The 24,606-nt window shown below is 42.3% G+C and overlaps 1 protein-coding gene across 2 annotated transcripts in view; it reads left to right on the top strand.

Annotated features, from left to right (window-relative positions):
• Positions 1-24,606, top strand: part of FNDC3B (fibronectin type III domain containing 3B) — a 423,729-nt gene that overhangs the window by 217,766 nt on the left and 181,357 nt on the right. For both annotated transcript variants that reach the window (XM_038748752.1, XM_038748114.1), the window contains exons 5-6: positions 13,535-13,775; positions 16,564-16,851. In XM_038748752.1, the coding sequence (XP_038604680.1) occupies positions 13,535-13,775; positions 16,564-16,851 (529 nt within the window). The remainder of the gene's footprint in view (positions 1-13,534; positions 13,776-16,563; positions 16,852-24,606) is intronic.

Below are 24,606 nucleotides of genomic sequence, written 5' to 3'. Positions count from 1 at the left end.
GTGGACTAACAACGAGCTGTGCAGGCAAGTATCAAAGCCATCGTGAGTTTCACTATTGTCTTAGCAATTTTATTTCATTTTCCCTTACTTGGTTTCTGATGTACATTCACATCATTCCAGTGGAACAGTTTAAGGAAGAAATCTCCGTACCTTTTACCCAGACTAGGGCTATTCTTGTTTTCCCCCACAAAACCACCCTCCTGCATATCTGTGGGAGCATTTGTGATGCCCAGATAATAATTTACATAATAATTTCCATATACGAAATTCTTAAGCATATTCCCTTAATTATGTTTTCCATTACGGCAAGCCAATTTATAAAGCATAGTGTTTTAGGGAAACCTTTATGTGGGCTACACGGTGGAAATAAAAACAAAAAAAATTGAAACGTCCAAGTGAAAGTTCCACAACTGTGAAATAAACGTTCTATTTTGCAGATGGTTGGACACTGAATACCTTTTTTTTAAAAAAGTGCCTTTCATATTAAGTATTTTCAGTGTTTCTTTATTGTACTAATTGGTTTTATCTGCGTTGAATCCCATCCTGTGTTTTGTTGCTTTGGCAATTTACAGGTTATTTCTTGAAGACTGGATTTGGGCTGTATTTCTTTTGGCCCAGAAAGACAGTGATTGAAAGCGAAGGGCTATGTTGAAAGGCATGAAGGAAAATGCATTTGAATCTTGGTTTGGTCAGGCACCAAAATTCACAGCACTCTGCAGAGTTAGGCAGAAAGCAGATGTCTCTGTGGAGAAATAACAGTAGTATTTGTGAAAGTCCATGAAATCCTTTTTTTCCATTTTTCTATGCCAAGCCTTCTACAGTAGGAGTGTTAGCCTTGACTGTGCAGTGATTACAACCTGGGATTGAAATGATGCTCTCTTTCACCTTCAGCTGAATGAAAATCATAAGAGGAAAGGAAACTGACGGCAGGTTGCTTGGTGCCCTCCCTGTGAGCTAGACTAAATCAGTTTTCGCTGGCAATAGGGAGTAAGCCAGTTGGAGTCTATTTTGAGACTTCAAGGATGTTGTGAGTGCCCTGTGGAAGCTGTTCTTTGGGAAGTCAGGAAACCCTTCTACATTGTGAGACTAGAAAAGAAAACAAAAATAGAACATGAGCTAAATTTCATAGCTTTTCACTCTTCCATTATAATCCCACAGACAATTTGCCATTGTAATGACCAGCATTAGTAGTAGAAATAATGTTATTTGCCAGTGTTTGGTGATGTGTCCTCTCAGGAGTAACAAAAGAAAATACCTCCGTAGTCAGCTAAATTTAGGAATACCAGTGTCTCAGTTCGAATTCCTTTCTTGGTAAAAAAATGTTTCTTTTCCACTATGTGCCAGATTCCCCACTCATCTGTCGCTCTAGCTCTCCTATACCTTGGCTTGGATCTACCACAGCATTCCTTCCTTCCTGGACTCTTTGCCTCTTGTAAACTGTCTTAAAAGGGAAGCCAAGTGAAATCTTAAGCAAAAGTCCTGTGCCAAATCAGTCCGGAAAGACTATCAGGGTAAAGCAAATATCATTTCTTTGCCCTCTTTTGAGATCTCTCAGAATTACAAATCAAAATAAAGTAACCTGAGGGAATAACGATTACTGGAAGCTCGGTGTGGGCAGGGAATAATGTCTGCCAACTCAGTATTGTAATACTGTCTTAAAGACTTAGTACAGTACTCTGCACACAATAAGTGCTCAATAAATACCATTGATGATAAATTATCCTACCTTGGAGATAGATATATTTTGGGTAGCACTGCATATAGCACGATATTTTGAAAACCTAAGTAGTTCTCGTTGGGAATGCCCTCCCTTCACACATCTGCCAAGCTAGCTCTCTTCCTCCCTTCAAGGCCACTCACCTCCTCCAAGAGGCCTCCTAGACTGAGCCCCCTTTTTCCTCTCCTCCTCCCTATCCCCCCGTCCTACCTCCTTTCCCTCCCCACAGCACCCGTATATATGTTTGTATAGATTTATTACTCTATTTTACTTGTACGTATTTACTATTCTATTTATTTTGTTAGTGATGTGCATCCAGCTTTAATTCTATTTGTTCTGACAACTTGACACCTGTCCACATGTATTGTTTTGCTGTCTGTCTCCCCCTTCTAGACTGTGAGCCCCTTGTTGGGTAGGGACCGTCTCTACATGTTGCTAATTTGTACTTCCCAAGCGCTTAGTACAGTGCTGCACACAGTAAGTGCTCAATAAATACGGTTGAATGAATGAATGAATGTCTTGACAAAGATATAGTCACTTCTACAGCCTATGCTCACTTCAATTTGGAGAGGCAGGACAAGAGGCCTCTTAGGGAGCCCCCGTGCCACATTGGACTACTGGTTAGCAGGAGTGGGTTGTCATGAAGGGAGACAAGCATAGCATTGAGAATTTGTCCAACGCTGTCTCTGTATGCCTCACTCTAAAGAGCTAGAATTCCAAGGCCAGCTCTATGAGTTTGTGCCTACAGTAGTTTGAGGAGGCCTTGTGTAAGCTGGCCTCAGAATATCTGGCCTGGCATCAGAACATACCGAAGGACCTGTGGAGGAAGCACAGTGGCCCACTGGGCAAGACCATATTGATCCAGAAGTATTTGAAACCATCACTAAATCAGGGCTGATGAATGTAGCAGTCTGCGCAAGTAAAACTAACTGTGCTTCTCATCCTGTTGGTGCTTATTTGCTCATCAGCATCATTTATTAACCTCTATTATGTTCACTGAACCTGGCATTTGGGAATATTAAAGCCCCTGCCTTCCAGGAGCGTACGATGTAGCTGAAAACCTACAGTCTATTTTTTCCCATGTTGCTGTGCTAGATTTCCAACTACAGTATTACATGAGTCCCTTATATCGCAAAGAATGGGAGGAAAACTTAGGCAGGAGGTATGTGGAGCTGTGAGAATATTGGTAATAGTATATATTAAGCACTTAAGATATGCAGGGCACTGTTCTAAGAACAGGAAGAAAATGCACAGATGAGAATAGATGGTATTGATGCCTGTCTACTTGCTTTGTTCTGTTGTCTGTCTCCCCATTCTAGACTGTGAGCCATTGTTGGGTAGGGACTGTCTCTATATGTTGATGATTTGTACTTCCCAAGCATTTAGTTCAGTGCTGTGCACACAGTAAGCGCTCAATAAATACGATTGAATGAGTGAATGATGATGTTGGTATTTGTTAAGCGCTTACTATGTGCAAAGCACTGTTCTAAGCGCTGGGGGGAACACAAGGAGATGAGGTTGTCCCGTGTGGGGCTCACAGTCTTAATCCCCATTTTACAGATGAGGGAACTGAGGCACAGAGAAGTGAACTGACTTGCCCAAGGTCACACAGCAGACATGTGGGGAGGTGGGATTCGAACCCATGACCTCTGCCTTCCAAGCCCGCGCTCTTTGCACTGAGCCACGCTGCTTCTCATTCACTTCTGAGTGAATGAGAATGAGCCATTCCCTCCTATAGACTGTAAGCTTGTTGTGGGCAGGGTATGTTTCTGTTATATTGTACTCTCTCCAGCATTTAGTTCAGTGCTCTGCATATAGGAAGTGCTTAATAAATACGACTGACTGACTGACCTCATCCCTGTCCCTCAAGGGGCTCACAATCTAAGAGTGTAAATGGGGAGAAGGGATTGGGGACAGACATCCAAAATGATGCAACACTAAGACACAATAAAAACAAATACACAAAATAAAAACAGAAATCAGTATGGTGCTGTGACTTGAAGAAAGAATTTCAGTTCCTTGGGGCTCAGAGTTCATAATGTGCCCACAGTCACAAAAAACACTACAGCAGTCCCCAATCTTCCTGGGATTTGTGGAGCCCCATCCTGTGGCTCTTTGTTTTTCCTTTTTTTTTTTTTTTTTTTTTAACTCCCAAGACAGTGGAAGGCATGGTGGGATGCAGTCTCCTTGGTGTTACGGAGGAGAGCGGGCCGGGAGAAACAAACGATGGAAGACTTAGTGATTTCCTTCCAGGAAATCAGAAGTAATATTGTTCCTTACAAGTGGGTTGTTCCCCTTATTCCTAATAATTGCTAACTGGATATTTTTATAATAAAAGGGCCCAGGAATAAAGATACTTTTTCTTCAGGGTTCTGATAATAATGATGGTATTTATTAAGTGCCTGCTATGTACTAGTACTATGTGTCAGGGACTGTACTAAATGCTGGAGTGGATACAAATTGAGTTGGACACAGTCCCTGTTACATGTGGGGCTCTTGGTCTCAATCCCCATTTTACAGATGAGGTAACTAAGGCACAGAGAAGTGAAATGACATGCCCAGAGTCACACAGCAGGCAAGTGGCAGAGCCGGAATTAGAACCCATGTCCTTCTGACTCCCAGGCTCATGCTGTATGCACTACACCACACTGCTTCTCAGCAGCATGTTTTCTATTATGCAGTATTAATCTATAGTTAATAAAAGCATAGTTAATGAGTGAATTTCCTCCCAATGATATTCATTCTATCACATTGTTGATTCATTCATATTCAGTTGATATCCACAGCGTCCTCCAAATCATGCCTCTTAATGAGTAATATAATTAATAATGGTGGTATTTCTTAAGTGTTTGCTATGTACCAAGCACTAAGCAGCGTGGCTTATTAATAATAATAATAATAATGGCATTTATTAAGCACTTACTATGTACAAAGCACCGTTCTGAGTGCTGGGGAGGTTACAAGGTGATGAGGTTGTCCCACGGGGGGCTCGAAGTCTTAATCCCCAGTTTACAGATGAGGTAACTGAGGCACAGAGAAATTGTGACTTGCCCAAAGTCACACAGCTGACAATTGGTGGAGCTGGGATTTGAACCCATGACCTCTGACTCCAAAGCCCACTCTCTTTCCACTGAGCCAAGAGCCCGGGCTTGGGAGTCAGAGGTCATGAGTTCTAATCCAGACTCTGCCACTTACCAGCTGGGTGACTTTGGGCAAGTCACATAACTTCTCTGTGCCTCAGTTCCCTCATCTGTAAAATGGGGATTAAAACTAAGCCCCATGTGGGACAACCTGATTACCTTGCGCCAACTCCAGTGCTTAAAACAGTGCTTTGCACATAGGAAGTGCTTAACAAATACCATAATTATTATTATTATTTTAAGTGTTGATGTAGGTACAAGATGATCAGTCTAGGAGCAAGAACAGTTATTGAGTCTCAGTTTTGGAGATGAAGAGCTGAGGCATAGGTAAGATAGTAATAATAACAATGGTATTTGTCAAGCACTTACAATGTTCCAAGCACTGTTCCAAGCACTGGGAAAAATATAACATAATCATGCCTGACAAATCATAATTATGGTAATTGCTAAGTGCTTACTATGTTCTAGGCACTGAACTAAGTGCTGGGGCAAATATGAGAAAATCAGGATGGACACAAGTCCTTGTCCCACGTGGGGCTTACAGTCTCAGTCTTCATTTTTAGGTGAGGTAAATGAAGCACAAAGAAGTGAAGTGACTTGCCCAAGCTCACCCAGCAATCAAATGGGGGAACCAAGATTTAGAACCCAATATCTCTGATTTGCAAGCCTATGGTCTTTCCACTGGACCATACTCTTCTCTGAGGAATGAGCGTGAATAAGGGATTTTGGCAATAGGAAATCATTAATCCTTCAGTCATTGGTAGTTATTCATTCATTCATTCAGTCGTATTTATTGAGCACTTACTGTGTGCAGAGCACTGTACTAAGCGCTTGAGAAGTACAAGTTGGTGACATACAGAGACGGTCCCTACCCAACAACGGGCTCACAGTCTAGTAGGGGGAGACTGACAACTAAACAAAACATGTGGACAGGTGTCGTCATCAGAATAAATAGAATTAAAGCTAAATGTCCATCATTAACAAAATAAATAGAATAGTGAATAGTAAATATGTTCAAGTAAAATAGAGTAATAAATCTGTACAAACTTATATATAGGTGCTGTGGGGAGGGGAGGGAGGTAGGGCGGGGGGGGATGGGGAGGAGGATGTCCTGTGTGCAGAGCACTGTACTAAGTGCTTGGGAAAGTACAATACAACAAAATTGTATTGTGTTGTACAAGTTGTATCGTACGACAGCTGTGCTCTTCTCATCCTTGCCTCATTAGGGGAAATGCAGCCTTCCATGGTGGCTTTTGCCATTAATTTCCCATGGTAATGGAGTACCTCTGTAATCAATTTCTATCTGAAATAGCTTTGTGTGGCCTTGGGTCCATTTGCCTGAAGCAAACTATTTATAACTGGGCAAATGAAAAACAATGCTGGTTCAATGTATTTTATTAACTGTCTGCCTCCTGAGTTCAGATGACTCGGTGGGGAATAAGGAGGGAAGAGCTGGTGAATTTTTATCCTTTGTGTATAATATCCACTCTGCAAAGGGAAATCTGGTCAGGTTGCTCTAGAGAAAAATCCTCCCTTATTAAGGAAAGCACTTCAAAGAACCCAAAATTAGCATCAGTTACATACAAAGGACCAATAGGTAATTGCATTTTGAAACCCACCACATTTCTCTAGCTTTAGTTTAGAAAAAGTGGAAGTTTCAGGGCTGAATATTGTTTTAGAGGCTACGAGCTCCATTGCCTAGTGTTGTGCATATTTTTGCGGACAGTTTTCATTGATCAGTCATTGAAACACATGCCCACGTATCACCCTTTTGTCATCAGAATTGTGGAAAGAGCATTGCTCTGGAATCAGTAGGCCTTAGTTCTAGAACCGGTTGTTCCAGTAGCTGACCGACATGGGCTCCATGCTGCGTCCCCGATTGCTTTCTCTCTTGTTGCCTTCGGTGCCTCAGCAGGAGCACAACTGAGCCCCAGACTGAGCCCCCTTTTTCCTCTCCTACTCCCAATCCTGCCCACCCTACCTCCTTCCCCTCCCCACAGCACCTGTATATATGTTTGTGCAGATTTATTACTCTATTTTACTTGTACATTTTTACTGTTCTGTTTATTTTGTTAATGCTGTGCATCTATTTATTCTGATGACTTGACACCTGTCCACATGTTTTGTTTTGTTGTCCGTCTCCCCCTTCTAGACTGTGAGCCTGTTGTTGGGTAGGGACCGTCTCTATATGTTGCCAACTTGTGCTTCCCAAGCGCTTAGTACAGTGCTCTGCACACAGTAAGCACTCAATAAGTACGATTGAATGAATGAAACGAACTGGCTGGGATGGGAGAATGCCAGCCATGCCCCACAAGCCTCCTGTGTGCTAATCAGTTCCTCTGTGCAGGCTCTTATCCATCAATCTTGGAGGGAGTCATGATCACTGTCAGCTTATTTCAATCAATCAATCAATCGTAGTTATTGAGCGCTTACTATGTGCAGAGCACTGTACTAAGCGCTTGGGAAGTACAAATTGGCATCACATAGAGACAGTCCCTACCCAACAGTGGGCTCACAGTCTAAAAGGGGGAGACAGAGAACAGAACCAAACATACCAACAAAATAAAATAAGTAGGATAGAAATGTACAAGTAAAATAAATAAATAAATAAATAAATAGAGTAATAAATATGTACAACCATATATACATATATACAGGTGCTGTGGGGAAGGGAAGGAGGTAAGACAGGGGGATGGAGAGGGGGACGAGGGGGAGAGGAAAGAAGGGGCTCAGTCTGGGAAGGCCTCCTGGAGGAGGTGAGCTCTCAGCAGGGCCTTGAAGGGAGGAAGAGAGCTAGCTTGGCGGATGGGCAGAGGGAGGGCATTCCAGGCCCGGGGGATGACGTGGGCCGGGGGTCGATGGCGGGACAGGCGAGAGCAAGGTACGGTGAGGAGATCAGCGGTGGAGGAGCGGAGGGTGCGGGCTGGGCAGTAGAAGGAGAGAAGGGAGGTGAGGTAGGAGGGGGCGAGGTGATGGACAGCCTTGAAGCCCAGGGTGAGGAGTTTCTGCCTGATGCGCAGATTGATCGGTAGCCATTGGAGGTTTTTGAGGAGGGGAGTAATATGTCCAGAGCGTTTCTGGACAAAGATAATCCGGGCAGCAGCATGAAGTATGGATTGAAGTGGAGAGAGACACGAGGATGGGAGATCAGAGAGAAGGCTAGTGCAGTAGTCCAGACGGGATAGGATGAGAGCTTGAATTAGTAGGGTAGCGGTTTGGATGGAGAGGAAAGGGCGGATCTTGGCAATGTTATTTGAAGAATAGTTTTTCTATACTTGTTTCTACCTATGAAATGCCACTTTGGGTGGTGTCCTCTGATTGACTTGTGTTGACCCACATATTCTAGGATGTACTGAGGTCTTGGGGTCTCCTCCAACTTTTAAAGTTTGGCCCATTACTACCCAGAGGCCGAAGGTTGAAGATGCTCTGGAGTAGCATTGTGGAGCCACTGACAGTAGTAGTGATCTCCTGGAAGTAGTGACTCTCCGGGGAGCAGAACTCTTCCAGAACCTGAAGTGCTTCCCCCGCTTCACCACCCCCACCCCGCCACATCCTCTGCTGTGTTGTACTAGAATGCATAAACATCACCAATGCCTAATCAGTCAGTTGTAATTATTAAGTGCCTACTGTGTGCAGAGCCTCTACTAAGCACTTGGAAGAGTACGCTATGACAATAAACAGACACATTCCCTGCCCATGAGTTTACGGTCTAGAGTTTACAATCTAAATCAATAAGAAGCCAAAAGAACAAAAGCTGCAGTTGCATTTCTGACATTATTCTTGCTGCTGATCCCTGATTTCCTTTGTTTCTGAGAATGGAATGATGTTATGAATAAAATTTGTTATTCATATTCCATAATCTAAAGAACTAGGAAAGCAACATGGCTTAATGGAAAGAGCATGGGCTTGGGAATCAGAGATTGTGGGTTTGAATCCTGGCTCTGCAGCTTGTCAGCTGTGTGACTTTGGGCAAGTCACTTAACTTCTCTGTGCCTCAGTTATCTCATCTGTAAGATTGTGAGCCCCATGTGGGACAACCCGATTCCCTTGTATCTATCCCAGTGCTTAGAACAGTGCTTGGCACATAGTAAGCACTTAACAAATAGCATCATTATTGTCATTATTGTTAACTAAAAGCCATTCTATTTTCTATAACAAATTACATTTAATGGACCCATAGAGGTTAGTTATAATGTAATAATTCTGTTATTTAAGTTCTTACTCTATACCAACCATTGTAGTAAGCACTGGGGTAGATACAAAATACCCTCTCAAGACTGCACCTGGAGAGTTTCTAGTACTCTACCAGTCCTGGCTACAGGAGGGAGAATCAAACAGAGACATTTTCATTCCTAGCTTGGGCAGTGGCTAGCAAATGGAAGGTAATCTGCTGCAAGTCAAAACTCACCTGGGCTGGGCAACAGCAGCATGGGAAAGAGTCGAGGGTGAAGACTCAAGTTTACTGTGCAGAAGGAGGCAATACTTCCATATTTTCACCAAGAAAACTCTATGGATACACTACTGGAATGATTGCAGCTGAAGATGGGGTGTTCTGGGAGAGATGTGTCCATGGAGCCACTGTTCATTCATTCAATCGTATTTATTGAGCACTTATTGTGTGTAGAGCACTGTACCAATCGCTTTGTGGATTGGAAATGACTCGACAGTTTATGACAAGAGACAAGATAATCAGGTCAGACATGGTTTGTGTCCCACATGGGGCTCCCAATCTAAGTAGGAGGGAGTAGTATTTGATTCCCATTGTATAGATGAGGAAATTGAGACACAGATAAGTTACTTGCCCAAGGTCATGCATTGAGCAAGTGGCTGAACTGGGAATAATTCAGGTTCCTTGATTCCCAGGTCCATGCTCATTCCACTCGGTCACACTGCCTTCTGTGGTGGAGCATGATTTAAACTGAGGAAACTAAACTCAGCTAACCAATCAATCAATTGTATTTACTGAGCATACTATTCATTCATTCAATCGTATTTTTTGAGTGCTTACTGTGTGCAGATCATTGTACTAAGCGCTTGGGAAGTACAAGGTGGCAACATATAGAGATGGTCCCTATGCAACAACGGGCTCACAGTCTATCATCATCATCATCATCATAAATCGTATTTATTGAGCGCTTACTGTGTGCAGAGCACTGTACTAAGTGCTTGGGAAGTACAAGTTGGCAACATATAGAGACAGTCCCTACCCAACAGTGGGCTCACAGTCTAAAAGGGGGAACAGAGAACAAAACCAAACATACTAACAAAATAAAATAAATAGAATAGATAAGTACAAGTAAAATAAATAAATAAATAGAGTGATAAATATGTACAAACATGTATACATATATACAGGTGCTATGGGGAAGGGAAGGAGGTAAGATGGGGGGGATGAAGAGGGGGATGAGGGGGAGAGGAAAGAAGGGGCTCAGTCTGGGAAGGCCTCCTGGAGGAGGCGAGCTCTCAGTAGGGCCTTGAAGGGAGGAAGAGAGCTAGCTTGGCGGATGGGCAGAGGGAGGGCATTCCAGGCCCGGGGGATGACGTGGGCTGGGGGTCGATGGCGGTACAGGCGAGAACGAGGTATGGTGAGGAGAGTAGCGGCAGAGGAGCGGAGGGTGAGGGGTGGGCCGTAGAAGGAGAGAAGGGAGGTGAGGTAGGAGGGGGTGAGGTGATGGACAGCCTTGAAGCCCAGGGTGAGGAGTTTCTGCCTGATGCGCAGATTGATTGGTAGCCACTGGAGATTTTTGAGGAGGGGAGTAACATGCCCAGAGCGTTTCTGGACAAAGACAATCTGGGCAGCAGCATGAAGTATGGATTGAAGTGGGGAGAGACACGAGGATGGGAGATCAGAGAGAAGGCTGATGCAGTAGTCCAGACGGGATAGGATGAGTGCTTGAATGAGCAGGGTAGTGGTATGGATGGAGAGGAAAGGGCGGATCTTGGCAATGTTGCGGAGCTGAGGCCGGCAGGTTTTGGTGACGGCTTGGATGTGAGAGGTGAATGAGAGAGCAGAGTCAAGGATGACTCCAAGGTTGCAGGCTTGTGAGATGGGAAGGATGGTAGTGCCGTCAACAGAGAGAAGTCTCTAGAAGTCTCTACTATGCACAGAGCACTGTTCTAAGTTCCTGAGGGAGTCCAACACAACAATTTATCAGACATATTCCCTGCCCACAAGGACCTTACAGTCTTATCTTTCTCAAGTATTTTCTTTAATAACTGGGCAGATTAGAAATTCCCTGATGCCTTTGGAAATGGCATCAGTGAGACCTGAGAGATGGATTTGGAACTCTAATACTGGGAATATTGTGAAACCTGAAGAAAGGAATGAAGGAAAATTGTTTATCCTTAATGAAGTGCTTTGGTTTTGTTTTTAAAAGATGATGATAAAATTAGTGTTTTTTTGCAAGCGAAGCAAAACTTTACAGCTTTCAGAAGAGTTCACTCAATAGAGCGCAGGAAGATTAGCCCAAAAAGCCACGCTTGAAGAATGTGTTTTTCCGTAGGTGAAGCTAGTCTAGTCAGTATATCAATGAAGAAATTGCTTCAGGTAGCTCCTAAGGATACAATCAATCATATTTATTAGGCAATTACTATGTGCGGAGCACTTTACTAAGCACTTGGGAGAGTACAGCGCTTGGGAGAGTACAGTACAACAGAATTAGCAGACATGTTCCCTGCCCATTATGAACTTAGAGTCTAGACACAAAACTGTAAAAGCTTTGGGGCTGATCTTCCACGATACCCTCCCCTTTGGGACAGAGCAGAATTTTTTTTTGTGGGTCAAGTAGTAGTATCTGTCTTAGGATGGGGACGTGCTGGGTTCTTTAAAATGCTTCAAAAAGGGGCATTAAAATGCTGTTTCTTTGTTCTTCTGTTGAATAAGGGCCTTAGATGACTGTGGGTATTTGATACACAAACAGAATAATTCTGTTCTGCTCCCAGTAATTAGTGCCTCTAACTGCCCCTCACATCAGAAGCAGCATTACCACAAGAATGTGGTGTAATTGGTTTAAATCTTAGAAGTGTTCATTTGCATCTCTTGAATGTGCAGGTCCACAGTGAAACACTTTTCAGCCAAACAAAAGCCTGTGGAGTGCCTGGAAAAAGTCTTCAGAATTTGAACTGTTTAGTAACACAGAAGACTGGGGTCAGATCTTCTGTCTGAGAAGAGAACACTAGGAAATGGGTTTAAATTGCAGCAGGAATGATTTAGATAAGGCGTGAACCATCCCTTGCTGGGCAGTGAGATATTGGATTGCTTTCTTGACTAATGATTTGCACTTGCCTTCTCTGGAGACTAACCATGTAGGATGAATAACCATTTGTCTGGGGCCACTGAGATTCAGTTCTTCGTCTAGAAGGTGAGGGTATGAGCTTGATGCTTCAATCAGCCCTGTTCATTAGGTGCTTACTATGTGCAGAGCACTGTTCTAAGCGCTTGGGAGAGTACAATATAACCGAGATGGTAAACACATTCTCTGCCCACAAGGAACCTACAGTCTAGAGGGAGACACACGTATTAATGATGAAGCTTGGCAATGCTTTCCTTTTTTTTTTAAATGGCATTTGTTAAGCACTTTGTGCTGGGCTTGGGTAGGTACAAGCTAATCAGGTTGGACAGAGTCGATGTCCCACATGGGATTCCCCATCTTAATCCCATTTTACAGATGAGGTAACTGAGGCACAGAGAAGTTAAATGACTTGGCCAGGGTCACATAACAGGCAAGTGGCAAGCCTGAGATTGGAACCCAAATCCTGCTGTTTCCACGAGGCCATGCTGCTTTTCATTAGGTTACACTGTTTTCCTATGCCAAGGTCCAATATTTCTATCCCCCAAAGTGAACAGATATATTTTTAAAATGAAATTTAAATATGTATGCAGACACATTCTGTATATGTGTATATGCGTAAGCCTTTCTCAGTTAATTCCCAGTAATAATAATAATAGTAATGGCATTTATTAAGTTCCTACTATGTGCAAAGCACTGTTGTAAGTGCTTTGGAGGATACAAGGTGATCAGATTGTCCCACGAGGGGCTCACAGTCTTAATCCCCATTTTGCAGATGAGGTAACTGAGGCACAGAGAAGTTAAGTGACTTGCCCAAAGTCACCCAGCTGACAGTTGGCGGAGCCGGGATTTGAACCCATGACTTCTGACTCCAAAGCCTATGCTCTTTCCACTGAGCCATGCTGCTTCTCAGTACCCCAAGTCCTATCACACAACAGCTATGTCTAGCATATATCGTACTAAAAAATGTGGTATTTCATTCATTCATTCATTCAGTCGTATTTATTGAGCACTTACTGTATGCAGAGCACTGTCCTAAGCACTTGGAAAGTATAATTCAGCAACAGAGACAATCCCTACCCAACAATGGGCTCACAGTCAGGAATGGGGCAGACAGACATCAAAACAAGTAAAGAAGTACGGGAATCAATAGCATTAATATAAGTAAATAGAATTATAGATATAGACACTATTAACAAAATAAATAGAATAATATGTACATATATACAAAAGTGCTGTGGGATGGGGAGGGGGGTAGAGCAGAGGGAGGGAGTAGGGGCGTTGGGAGGGGAGGAGGAGCTGAGGAATATGCGTTATGTGCCAAGCACTGAACTAAATTTTATATATATATATGTAGATAGATGAATATTCTTCTTCTTCGTCCATAGGTTTTAGAAGACAACACAGGAGTACGGCGAGTGGTAGTGACTCCGCAATCTCCAGAGTGTTACACTCCAAGTTATCCCTCGGCTATTTCCCCGACTCATCATTTGTCTCCGTATCTTCCTCACCACCCCCATTTTCTTCATAATTCACACACGGCCTTCTACCCCCCTGTCACTGGACCCGGAGATATGCCGCCCCAGTTTTTCCCACATCATCTTCCTCCCACATTATACGGAGAACAAGGTGAGCAGCAGACATCCTTCATTCGCAGGCTTCACAGTCCGCCGTGCTCCCAAGATCCATTTAATTCCATATTTTCCCTTTCTTGAATATAGTAGACACCTGGGGAAAAACAGTTTTGTTCTTTATTTCAAGGTTATTTTTCTCACGTGCATGTGGGATGATTCAGTGTTGTGACAAGGATTATTTGTTTTATACTTGAATGTGTCAGACGTATGACCACAAAGGTAAGGGGGATTATAAGAAATTTGCCCTTAATTTGCAGTGGTAAAGCTGATGGCATGCTCCTTAGAATTGGATTATCTTGCACCTGCCCGAGCACTTAGTGCAGTGCAAGGCGCACATAGTAAACACTTAACGCAGTTATTATTTTTATAAATGTGTTGGTGATCAGCTAAACTTTGTATGTCTCCTTCTGGATTTGTGAGTCCCCTGTGGGCAGAGAGACCATGTTCAAATTCATGGAAGCAGCTTGGAGTAGTGGATGGAGCACGGGCTTGGGAGTCAGAATGTCATGGGTTCCAATCCCAGCTCTGCCACTCTTCTGCTGTGTGACCGTGGGCAAGTCACTTTACTTCTCTGTACCCCAGTTACCTCATCTATACAGTGGAGATTGAGGCTGTGAGCCCCACATGGGACAGGGACTGTGTCCAACTCAATTTGCTTGTATCCACCCCAGCACTCAGTACAGTGCTTAGCACATAGTGCTTAACAAATATCCTCATTATTATTATGTCTGGGTGCTTTTCCCAATGTTCTGCAAAATGTTTGACTCAGTGGAATCACCTTATAAATATTCCTGATCTGTTGATTGATGATTGATTGACTCATTCATAACAGTTTCTACTGAAGAAATTTTCAAATTAATAATTATACTTAGATCAGTTTTGAATTGAGGTGTTTTTCTGCTTCTGGTACACTCCAAAAGGAAAGATTGATGTCATTCAGGGACCAATTATATTGAACTTCCTTGCTGTTGTAAGTTAATATAATCTTCATCAGTGGCTAAGACAGTATTCTTTTCTCAAACACTTTGCCTCAGGTATTTTGAAATTCTGAAACTAGTAAGAAAAGTTGGTGGTTCATTTGACAGTTACATTACTTGTTAGAAATGTACCATGTTTGTTAGAAGGCAAAAGGCATCATTTTATAGTTAATAGTTTATAGCATAGTTTATAGGTGAATCAAAGCAGAAGGTTGGGAAACAAGCTTTGCAAACTGTTTTCCAAAAGCACAAATTATGTTCCTCTAGGGCAAGCAGTTTCATTTAATAATAAAGCTCATGCAAAAATCTCCGTATGTAGAATCAGACTGCCAATTTTTTATGTGGTAGGTGGTTGTGCAACCTTATATTACTAGTCTGGAGTGGATGTTGAATGTATACAATGTAGTATGGAAGCCTGAATTGTGTGAGTAGCGTCAGATATATGTGCCAAATTCAGTTGGTCTGGAGTGGTATTTTATATTATTCACCCATTGTTCTCAAAGTATAGTGTTCTAAAAATTACCTTATATATTGTTCCTTCATACAGTGGTTTTTATCAATGTCTGTCTCCCCACTCTAGTCTGTAAGCTGCTTGTGGGAACAGAACATGTCTCCCAGCTCTGTTGTACTGTATTCTCCCAAGTGCTTAGTATAATGCTCTACACGCAGTAATCACTCAGTAAATGCCATTGATGTATTACAGGCCTTCTTTAAAAATGTTTCTGTTTTAATCCTTTAATCCACCCACAAAAATAGCAATTTTCTTGGATGCCCTCAAGGTTTCAATATTTCGATATGAGTATGGAAAGGAAGCTGAATGTAAATACAAGGTGTTTCCATTTTCCTGGTTAGTTTTGTGTGTATCTTTTTTAAAAAAATATGTATCCAGTGTGTAAGGAAAATGTAACTGGAACTTTTAGAATTTCAGCATTAAGCAATTTATTCTTTTAAAGGCAAATATTGCATTCGTTGAGCCTTTGAGGCACCGTATAAATACCATTATAATTATTATTATTATTATCAGTGTACTATATTTATGTGCTTACTATATGCCAAGCACTGTACTAAGTGCTGGGGTAAATGTAAGATAATAATCAGGTCCCAACACCAGTCCTTGTCCCACATGGGGCTCAGATTCTAAGTGGGAAGATACTGAGTCCTTATTTTAAAGATGAGTGAACTGAGACACAGAGAAGTTAAGTGACTTTCCCAAGGTCACACTGGAAGCAAGTGTCAGAGCTGGGACTGGAACCCAAGTCCTATGACTCCCAGGCCGTTGCTCTTTTCAGTAGACCACGCTTCTTCCTTATTGAAGGCCCCAACATCTCCCTTCCTCATCACCACCACCACCACCTTGCCCCTCTGCCATCACAGCCTGAAATTCTGTTTCCCCCTATGCCCACCATGATTATGAAAAGGAATAGCAAGCTCTTCTCACCAACTAGAGTGTTCCAGGAGGCTGTTTTACTTCCTGGTGTGTCATAGAAGCAGCGTGGCTCAGTGGAAAAGAGCACGGGCTTTGGAGTCAGAGGTCATGTGTTCAAATCCCGGCTCCGTCAATTGTCAGCTGTGTGACTTCGGGCAAGTCACTTAACTTCTCTGTGCGTCAGTTGCCTCATCTGTAAAATGGGGATTAAGACTGTGAGCCCCCGTGGGACAACCTGATCACCTTGTAACCTCCCCAGTGCTTAGAACAGTGCTTTGCACATAGTAAGTGCTTAATAAATGCTATTATTATTATTATTATTATTGTTGAGTGTTTGTGGATCGGAGCGGTGATGGGCGCTGTCTTGTTTTTCATTTCAGAAATTATACCACTATATGGAATGTCCAGTTATATTACCAGAGAAGACCAGTACAGCAAACCACACCCCAAAAAGGTGAAAGAACGGCAGATTGACCGGCAGAACCGTCTCAACAGCCCTCCTTCCTCCATCTACAAAGGCCACCTGGGTAGCTGCGCAACAGTGTACAATGGCTATGGGAAGGGTCACAATGGTGGAAGCAGTGGAGGAGGTGGCGGGGGGCCAGGAATTAAAAAAGCAGAGCGGCGTGCAAGAAGCAGTCCAAAGTCAAATGAGCCGGATTTGCAAGGTAAATGCACATGGTTATAGAAAAAAAAGTTTTTCAGTTGAACATGCCCCACACTACACACACACTCTCTCTCTCTCTTTCTTCATGAATACTGTTTATAGCATGGTGAATTTCTTGAACGTTAATTGTGCCCAGTTGAATTAGCTTCCTAAGGCCTATTTCTTAAGAAAGAGATAATAACAGTAATAATGGTTGTGGTGTTTTATGCTTAGCTATGTACTGAATGCTGGGATAGATAACAGAATATGCATGTTGGACACAGTTCCTCTCCCCCTTTTCAAAGCTTTATTGAAGGCTCCTCTTCTCCAAGAGTCCTTCCGTGAGCAACCCCTTTCCTCTTCTCCCACTCCCTTAATAATAATAATAATAATGATGGCATTTGTTAAGCGCTTACTATGTCCAAAGCACTGTTCTAAGCACTGGGGAGGATACAGGGAGATCAGGTTATCCCACGTGGAGCTCGTCTTCATCCCCATTTTACAGATGAGGTAACTGAGGCACAGAGAAGTTAAGTGACTTGCCTGACTTGCTCCCTTTATTGCTCCCCACTCCCAGCCCCACAGCCTTTATGTACATCACTGCAGTTTATTTGTATTCATTCATTCAGTCATATTTATTGAGTGCTTACTGTGTGTAGAGCACTGTACTAAGTGCTTGGGAAGTACAAGTTGGCAACATATAGAGACAGTCCCTACCCAACAGTGGGCTCACAGTCTAGAAATGTCTGTCTACCCCGCTAGACTGTGAACTCGTGGGCAGGGGATGTGTCTCTTTATTGTTATTTTGTACTCTCCCAAGTGCTTAGTACAGTGCTCTGCACACAGTAAGCACTCAATAAATACAATTGAATGATTGAATGAATGAATGAATGAATGATTCCTGTCTCACATGTCATCCCAGTCTAAGCGGGAAGGGTACAGGTTCTGAATCCCATTTAACAAAGAAAACCGAGGCACAGAAAAGTTAAATGACTTGCCCAAGGTCAACAGCGGGCAGGTAGGAGAGCCAGGATTCCAACCCAGGTCTTCTAACTCAAAGGCCCATATTCTTTCCACTAGCGCACTCTGCTTCTCCAATTCAGTTCTCTTAAATTAGTCTTAATATTTTTTCATAGAGCAATTATCTTTATCTCCAGTTTCTCCAAATGATTTGTACAGTATAAATCAGCTAATGTCAGAAAAGAGTTTCTACGTTAACAAACATGCTTTTGGCCAACTGTTATTTACCAAACTGTCAGATGTGGAAGTAATCCAGGACAACTCAATTAATATTAAACAGAAGCTGGGATAAGGAGGATTCTCAAAATAATTGTGTCTCTTAAAACCAGATGCAATTATTCCCCACAATATGTAAAACCTATTATTTTGGAGAAGAATTTATTTAAAGTTCATTTCAAGGATAATTTATCTTTTAATAGTTTCCCTGGCAGGATGAGTGAAATAGAGCAAGAGCAAAATAGCCATGTAAGAACAAAATTGAGAAGAGATCAGCAAAATTGGTCCAGACAGGACAAGGCCATAGACTATTACTCAAGAAAAGAAAACTTGAAATTGAGACAAGTAAGCATTTTAGTTTCAGTGAACGAAAAATTGAAAAATGTCTGAAAATGAGGAAAAATGAGTAGTTTGTAATTTACTGATATGCAAGTGAGTAATTAAATGAGGCTTGCAAGTTGATTAGAGAAAAGGAGGAGAAAAGGCTTGTAGTTAAATTAAAGATGGGGCAAACAGAGACAAGGTGTTTCAACAGAGACAAGGCAAATTGCCAGGAATTTGGACACATCGAAGATTCAGGGCAGTGAGGGAAATACTGAAGGTCATAAATTAACAACTGGATAAACATTACCTGTTTGCCTGCTTCCAGATGCACTGTTTGTGTGCCTGCATGTGACTCATTGCATTGGCCTATGGAGGTAGAATATTTGACTATCAACTGAAACATCTACTCTTTCCTCTTAGCAGCTGTGCTATCTTAGTGGGGGCTTTGGGGGATGGTGTTAATGGTATTTTTTAAAGCACTTATTATGTGTCAGGAACTGTACTAAGAGCTCAAGTAAATGTAAGCTAATCAGGATGGATACACTCCATGTCCCACATGGGGTTCACAATCTGTATGCTATTTTACAGATGGGGCAACTGAGGCACAGAGAAGTTAAAAGACTTGCCCAAATCACAGAGCAGACAAATGGCAGAGCCAGGATTAAAACCCATGACTTTTTGACTCTCAGACCCATGGACTGTCCATTAGGCTGTGCTACCTTGGGGTGTATGAAAGAATAAGGAAAGTGTTCTGGTCCTCTCCCTGCATTCTGGGATGTTCATGTTAGAGTCCTCGATTGTCAGGAGACCCAAACCGAGCATGTACTGAGCGTTCTTCAGTCTGGGCAGATGGTGTGAATATTTAAAATGCCTGCAAGCAGTGAGGAGTGTAGAGATCCCTTGAGCAATAAACTCCTTGTGAGCAGAGAACTTATCTTCCAACCTAGTTGTGTTGTAAGTGGTCCATAAATACCATTGATTAGTATGGCAAATTAACCGTACAATTCTGGCTTGTTTGAATCTGTGAAAGATTGTCCATGGCGCTCTTAGAATTGAAACTAAACTAAGCTCATTGTGGGCAAGGCACAGAGAAGTTAAGTGGCTTGCCCAAGGTCACACAACAGAAAAAGGGTGGAACCAGCATTAGAACCCACGTCCTCTGACTCCCAAGCTCATGGTGTTTCGACTAAGCTATGATGCTTCTCCATGATTGATTGTGCCTCAGTTACCTCATCTGTAAAATGGGGATTAAGACTGTGAGCCCCTCATGGGACAACCTGATTACCCTGTATCTACTCCAGTGCTTAGAACAGTGCTTGGCACATAGTAAGTGCTTACAAATAATAATAATTATTATTATTATTCCCATTGATTCAACTATTCTGGCTTAACTGGGCCTTTTGGTCAGTCTACCTGCATCTGTGGTTTCACCAACTCAATTAAATATTCACAACAAATCACGCAAGGGGATGTCCCTGGTTTTCAACAAGAATGACATAGGTATTTTAGCTATTTATTTAACCAAAAAAAATGTGTGCCCATGCTTCCCTTCTTTTTACTCCTGAGAGAGTTTTAGTAGTAGGAGTAATAATTTTTCTTTCCACTTTCCGGTTAATGAATCAGTCACAGAAAAGCATTATCTTACTGGGAATAGTACTAGTAGCAGCATTTATTGAATGTTCACCTGGTGCGTCCGTGAGATTGGGATGGTTGGGTTCCAACCCCTGCTTCACAACTTGTCAGCTGTCTGACCGTGGACAAATTACTTAACTTCTCAGTACCTCAGTTACTCAATATGAAAAATGGGGATTAAGTCTGTGAATTATAATAATGATGGCATTTGTTAAGCGCTAACTATGTGCAGAGCACTGATCTAAGCACTGAATTCCTTGTGGAGCATGGACTGAGTCCAACCTGATTAGCTTGTATCTACCACAGAGCTTAGTACAGTGCCTGGCACATAATAAGTGCTTAACAAATACCATTTAAAAAAAAATGAAGGATATAAGTTCCTAGAGGGCAGAGATCATATCCACGAACTCTATCATGCCCTCTCCAGCGCTTATCGCTGTCCTCGGCACAGAGTAAATGCACAGTAAATGCTATTGATTGATACTTAGTGTGATGAATAATAATAATAATAATAATAGTAATGATGGTATTTGTTAAGCGCTTACTATGTGCCAAGTGTTGTTCTAAGTGCTGGGGTAGACACAAGGTGATTAGGTAGTCCCACGTGGGGCTCACAGTCTTAATCCCCATTTTCCAGATGAGGTAACTGAGGCACAGAGAAGTTAAGTGACTTGCCCAAAGTCACACAGCTGATAAATGGCGGAGCTGGGATTAGAACCCAAGACCTCTGACTCTCAAGCCCAGGCTCTTTCCACTAAGCCACACTGCTTCTCTTAGTGAGTTGATGTGGATGGAATAGAGATGTACCATTAGTGTCGGACGCAGATTTCCTGTTGGAAGGAATTATTATCTCTCAAAGCTTTTGAATGAAGTTGAGCATTTATTCTCTGTGTATGTGTATCTCTTTATGGATAGGTGTTTGTTCAGTCACTGAGATTGTGTGCTGTCAGGGCTGGAGTTCAATGTTGTTTTGTGGCTGGGCGTAGGCCCACTTGCTCTCCTCTGTGCTTTTGGTTTTGAGTTTCTTCTATAGGGAAATGGCCCAACATGCCCTAAAGTCACGATGACTTCCCTGACATGAGAGAATGGAAGAACCAGACACAGACCACATAGGCCTGCCACAGTGCTCATGTTACTTGAGGGAGAAGCTTGAACTTTGGTTCATTGTTGGGTCTCAGACATTTGGAGCAATGTGAGAAAAGGCATTTAGAATATAAAGAGGGGAAAAGTGGATGACAACAATCACTTGGAAATTCCTGCATGTGTCTCAGTAGAACATTTTGTATTCGAATTCTAAGTTTTTAACCATTCAGATGCTATATGAAATCTCTGCCTTTTCCTGTGCTTTTTATGACCTCGATCATCATATTTTAAGATTATTTAGGGAATTAAGGTATGCTGCGGGGATGTTTTTGCCCTCTGAGAATTCTTCTATAAGTGACTGTAGTTCTAGGTCCTGAAGGTTTAGCAAAATTTTCTCACCACCCCCTCAATACAGGAAATACTACAAACCTATTCCACCTGTGCATACCTGACAGTGTTTTCCTTTGTTTTTGATAATTGTAACAAATGTTAATAGGGTTTGGAATGTCAGGGCTAAAGCCAATCGCTCTCTTTTATGAAAGTTTTTGGAATGGCAGAAGTCTGCAACAAATTATTTCAGTCACTTTTGGTGTAAATTAGTTTTCTGAAGTTGCTGTCATCTGTAATCCTGCCTGTTAATGTACCCATCACCCTCTCCATCCGTATCCACATGCTGGATAATGAAGGGATCCTGATGAATTAATAACTCAGTGATATTTATTAAGCTCTTTCTGTGGGCAAGGCACTGAGCTAAGCACTTGGAAAGTACAATGCAACATAGTTGGCAGTTGAGATACGTGCTCATAGGAGCTTGCAGTGTTCAAAGCGAAGTAGATATCAGAATAGGTTAGGGATCAGGAAATAGAGTTTAAGAATATTTAAGTTAATATTGTGAGGTTGGGGTGAGTATTAAGGGTAGGTAGCCAAGTTCATAGCCTATGCAGAGCAGAGAGGGGTAAATAAAGGGGTTAGCTTGGGAAGCCATCATGGAGGAGCTATCATTTTAGGAGGGTTTTGAATGTTGGGAGAGTGGTGAATTGTCTGATACAAAGAGGGATATGAAATAGATAGGACCCAGTGAAATAGTGCCTGAAACCAAGTAGCAGAACAGGTGACAGTTGGGAGACAGTAGCAAGTGGTAGAGGATCTGGCAAATAGAAATCAGAAACGGGGTGAGCATCCCAGAACAGAGGCTTTTGGGAAAGCCATAGCACCAAGGACTGTGGCATCATGGAAGACCAACAAAACACAGCCTTCCTTAAATACAAGGAGGACAAAATTGTGGCTGCAAGGCTAATATGGGATCAGCAATCACGCACCAATAAAATCTCACTGATAGTAACAGTGTCTTCAAACCCGAAGTTACATATTGGAGCATTAGCCTTAAGTGATTGGGAATTGGATTTATTCTTTCCAACGTAATTATTTTCCTCTCATTTTGTAAACAATTTTTGGGACTAGTGTTGAGAGTCATGACACTTGATTGGGCCCGGGACACTGTTTATTAAACATTTATGTCTGTGGTGGATAAGTGCTTGGAGGCCTTCATTGATCCACAGATGTGGATCTGGAGCATTGCTAAAAGGCCAAGAAAAAAGAAAAGTGAGCTCACAACGATGGAACGCACATGTCCGACTGCTGAAGCGCAGTCTGTAAAGTCAAAACGGACCAAACGGGCCAGAAAGATCACCAAGGAGGGGGGAAGTCCTGTGCAGATCCGTCATCCAGATGGGGAAAAACATTCTTCTTGGCAGCAGGCTGGGTTATTAACACCCTTCCTTGAGTATGGAATTGGTACTGCCAAGGCTGCCCCCAAATTAGAGCGGCGTTAAGTGTGGCCCTATTTACAGACCCAAGTTGACTTCACAACCCCAAAACTACTCGCCTGTCTGCCTGAGGGAAAGGATGGTGAGGGTTTTAGGCACAGGAAGAAGCTTCTCTAGACAAACGTTGCTTGAGAACATGTGGTTCTTGACCTGGGGGTATTGCTGTCTCGGAATCCCATATACGACAAATTCAAACTAGAAGGGGGTTGTTTTCTATAGCTCTTCTGTGCACCAAACCAATTTTTCATTGTGTTTTTTTTCCAGTTAATAATTTCATTCCTGATTAGAACGTCCCACTCACTGTTAAAATCACTTGTATCGGTGGCAGAGCTGGGAATGGAACCAGCCACTCTGTTGCCCCAGCTTAGAAACCAAAAGTTATTTCTTTTATGGTATCTGCTAAGCACTTACTATATGCCAGCCTCTTTACTAAATGCAGGAGTAGATACAAGGTAATCAGGTTGGATACATTCCAAGTCCCACAAGGGACTCACATTCTTAATCCCCCTTTTGAGATGCAGTAACTGAGGCACAGAGAAGTGAAGTGACTTGCCCAAGTTTCACTCAGCAGACAAGTGGCAGAGCTGGGATTAGAACCCAGATGTTTCGTGCTCCGTCTACTAGGCCATGCTGCTTCTCAGTTATCGATGTCCCAAACCATGGTTTTGGATAACCTTTGCAGATCTGGGGAGGAGTTGTGTTTCATAAATACAGTTTGGTTAATTTATATTTGAAATGGTATCTTTGGCAAGCCCTTTGGGGCTGGGGAGTTTCAAGCAATTTGTTAAATTGGCATCTGTGATGGAATTTTGGCAGCCTTTCTGCTGTCATTTCAACAGCAACAGCCCCTGTCTCTACATTTACTACCAAGGAATGGTGCTTTAGGATCCCTCTAATAACTGGTGCAAAAAAAAATCAGGTGATGAATTCTCTCGGTGGCATGCCGTTGGATCCTTGTTTAGTAAAGTGACAGTTTGCAGTAAATGTGTTATAATTGACATTCACAAGCTTTCTTTTCCATGGCTGATTTTGATTCTCACATTTTATTTTGTTGACAGGCTTTTTAGCATGTGTGCAATGAATTGCATTACATCCAGTACAGTATTTTCAAGCAATATTAAAATGTCTACCCTATTGATAAACTTCATTGTAATGTCCACCTGCCTTTTCCAGTTATTAATTGTTTAGATTTTAGATATCTTTTAAATTTACTGCCTAATGTCCTCCTTTCCCTGGAGTGCTGAATGTGCAACTGGGAGAAATGGGGCTTTCTGTGAGGCTGATTGTCTAGAAAAGGGGAAGACGGCCAAGTGATTTTGCTGATAAATATAGAAAAGTAGTAAAAAAAAAAGATTGGAAAGGAGATAATTGCAAGGGTGGGAAAATGTAGGTAAGGGGGAATCTGAAAATTTCGTAGCAAATTTGGCTGTTCCAGAAAGCTCTTGAAGGTTCTGAGGTTACTTTATCATCACCCAGCTGGCCGGAAGAAGCCAAGGTGACTTGTCTGATCCATTGCCAAGGGAGTGAAGCAGGGATGTGTAGTAGGACCGATTCTGAACAATGCATCAAGAAACCGAGATGCAGGTGTTATACGTTTCTGCACTTCTGAGAAACGTTTCCTACTTAACTGACTAGATATCACCCAAAGTGCTAGAGACAATCATTCAAGAATCACT

This window comes from Tachyglossus aculeatus, chromosome 1, assembly GCF_015852505.1.
Source record: "Tachyglossus aculeatus isolate mTacAcu1 chromosome 1, mTacAcu1.pri, whole genome shotgun sequence".
NCBI classification, from domain to species: Eukaryota; Metazoa; Chordata; class Mammalia; order Monotremata; family Tachyglossidae; genus Tachyglossus; species Tachyglossus aculeatus.
This window is presented reverse-complemented; position numbering and strand designations above follow the sequence as displayed.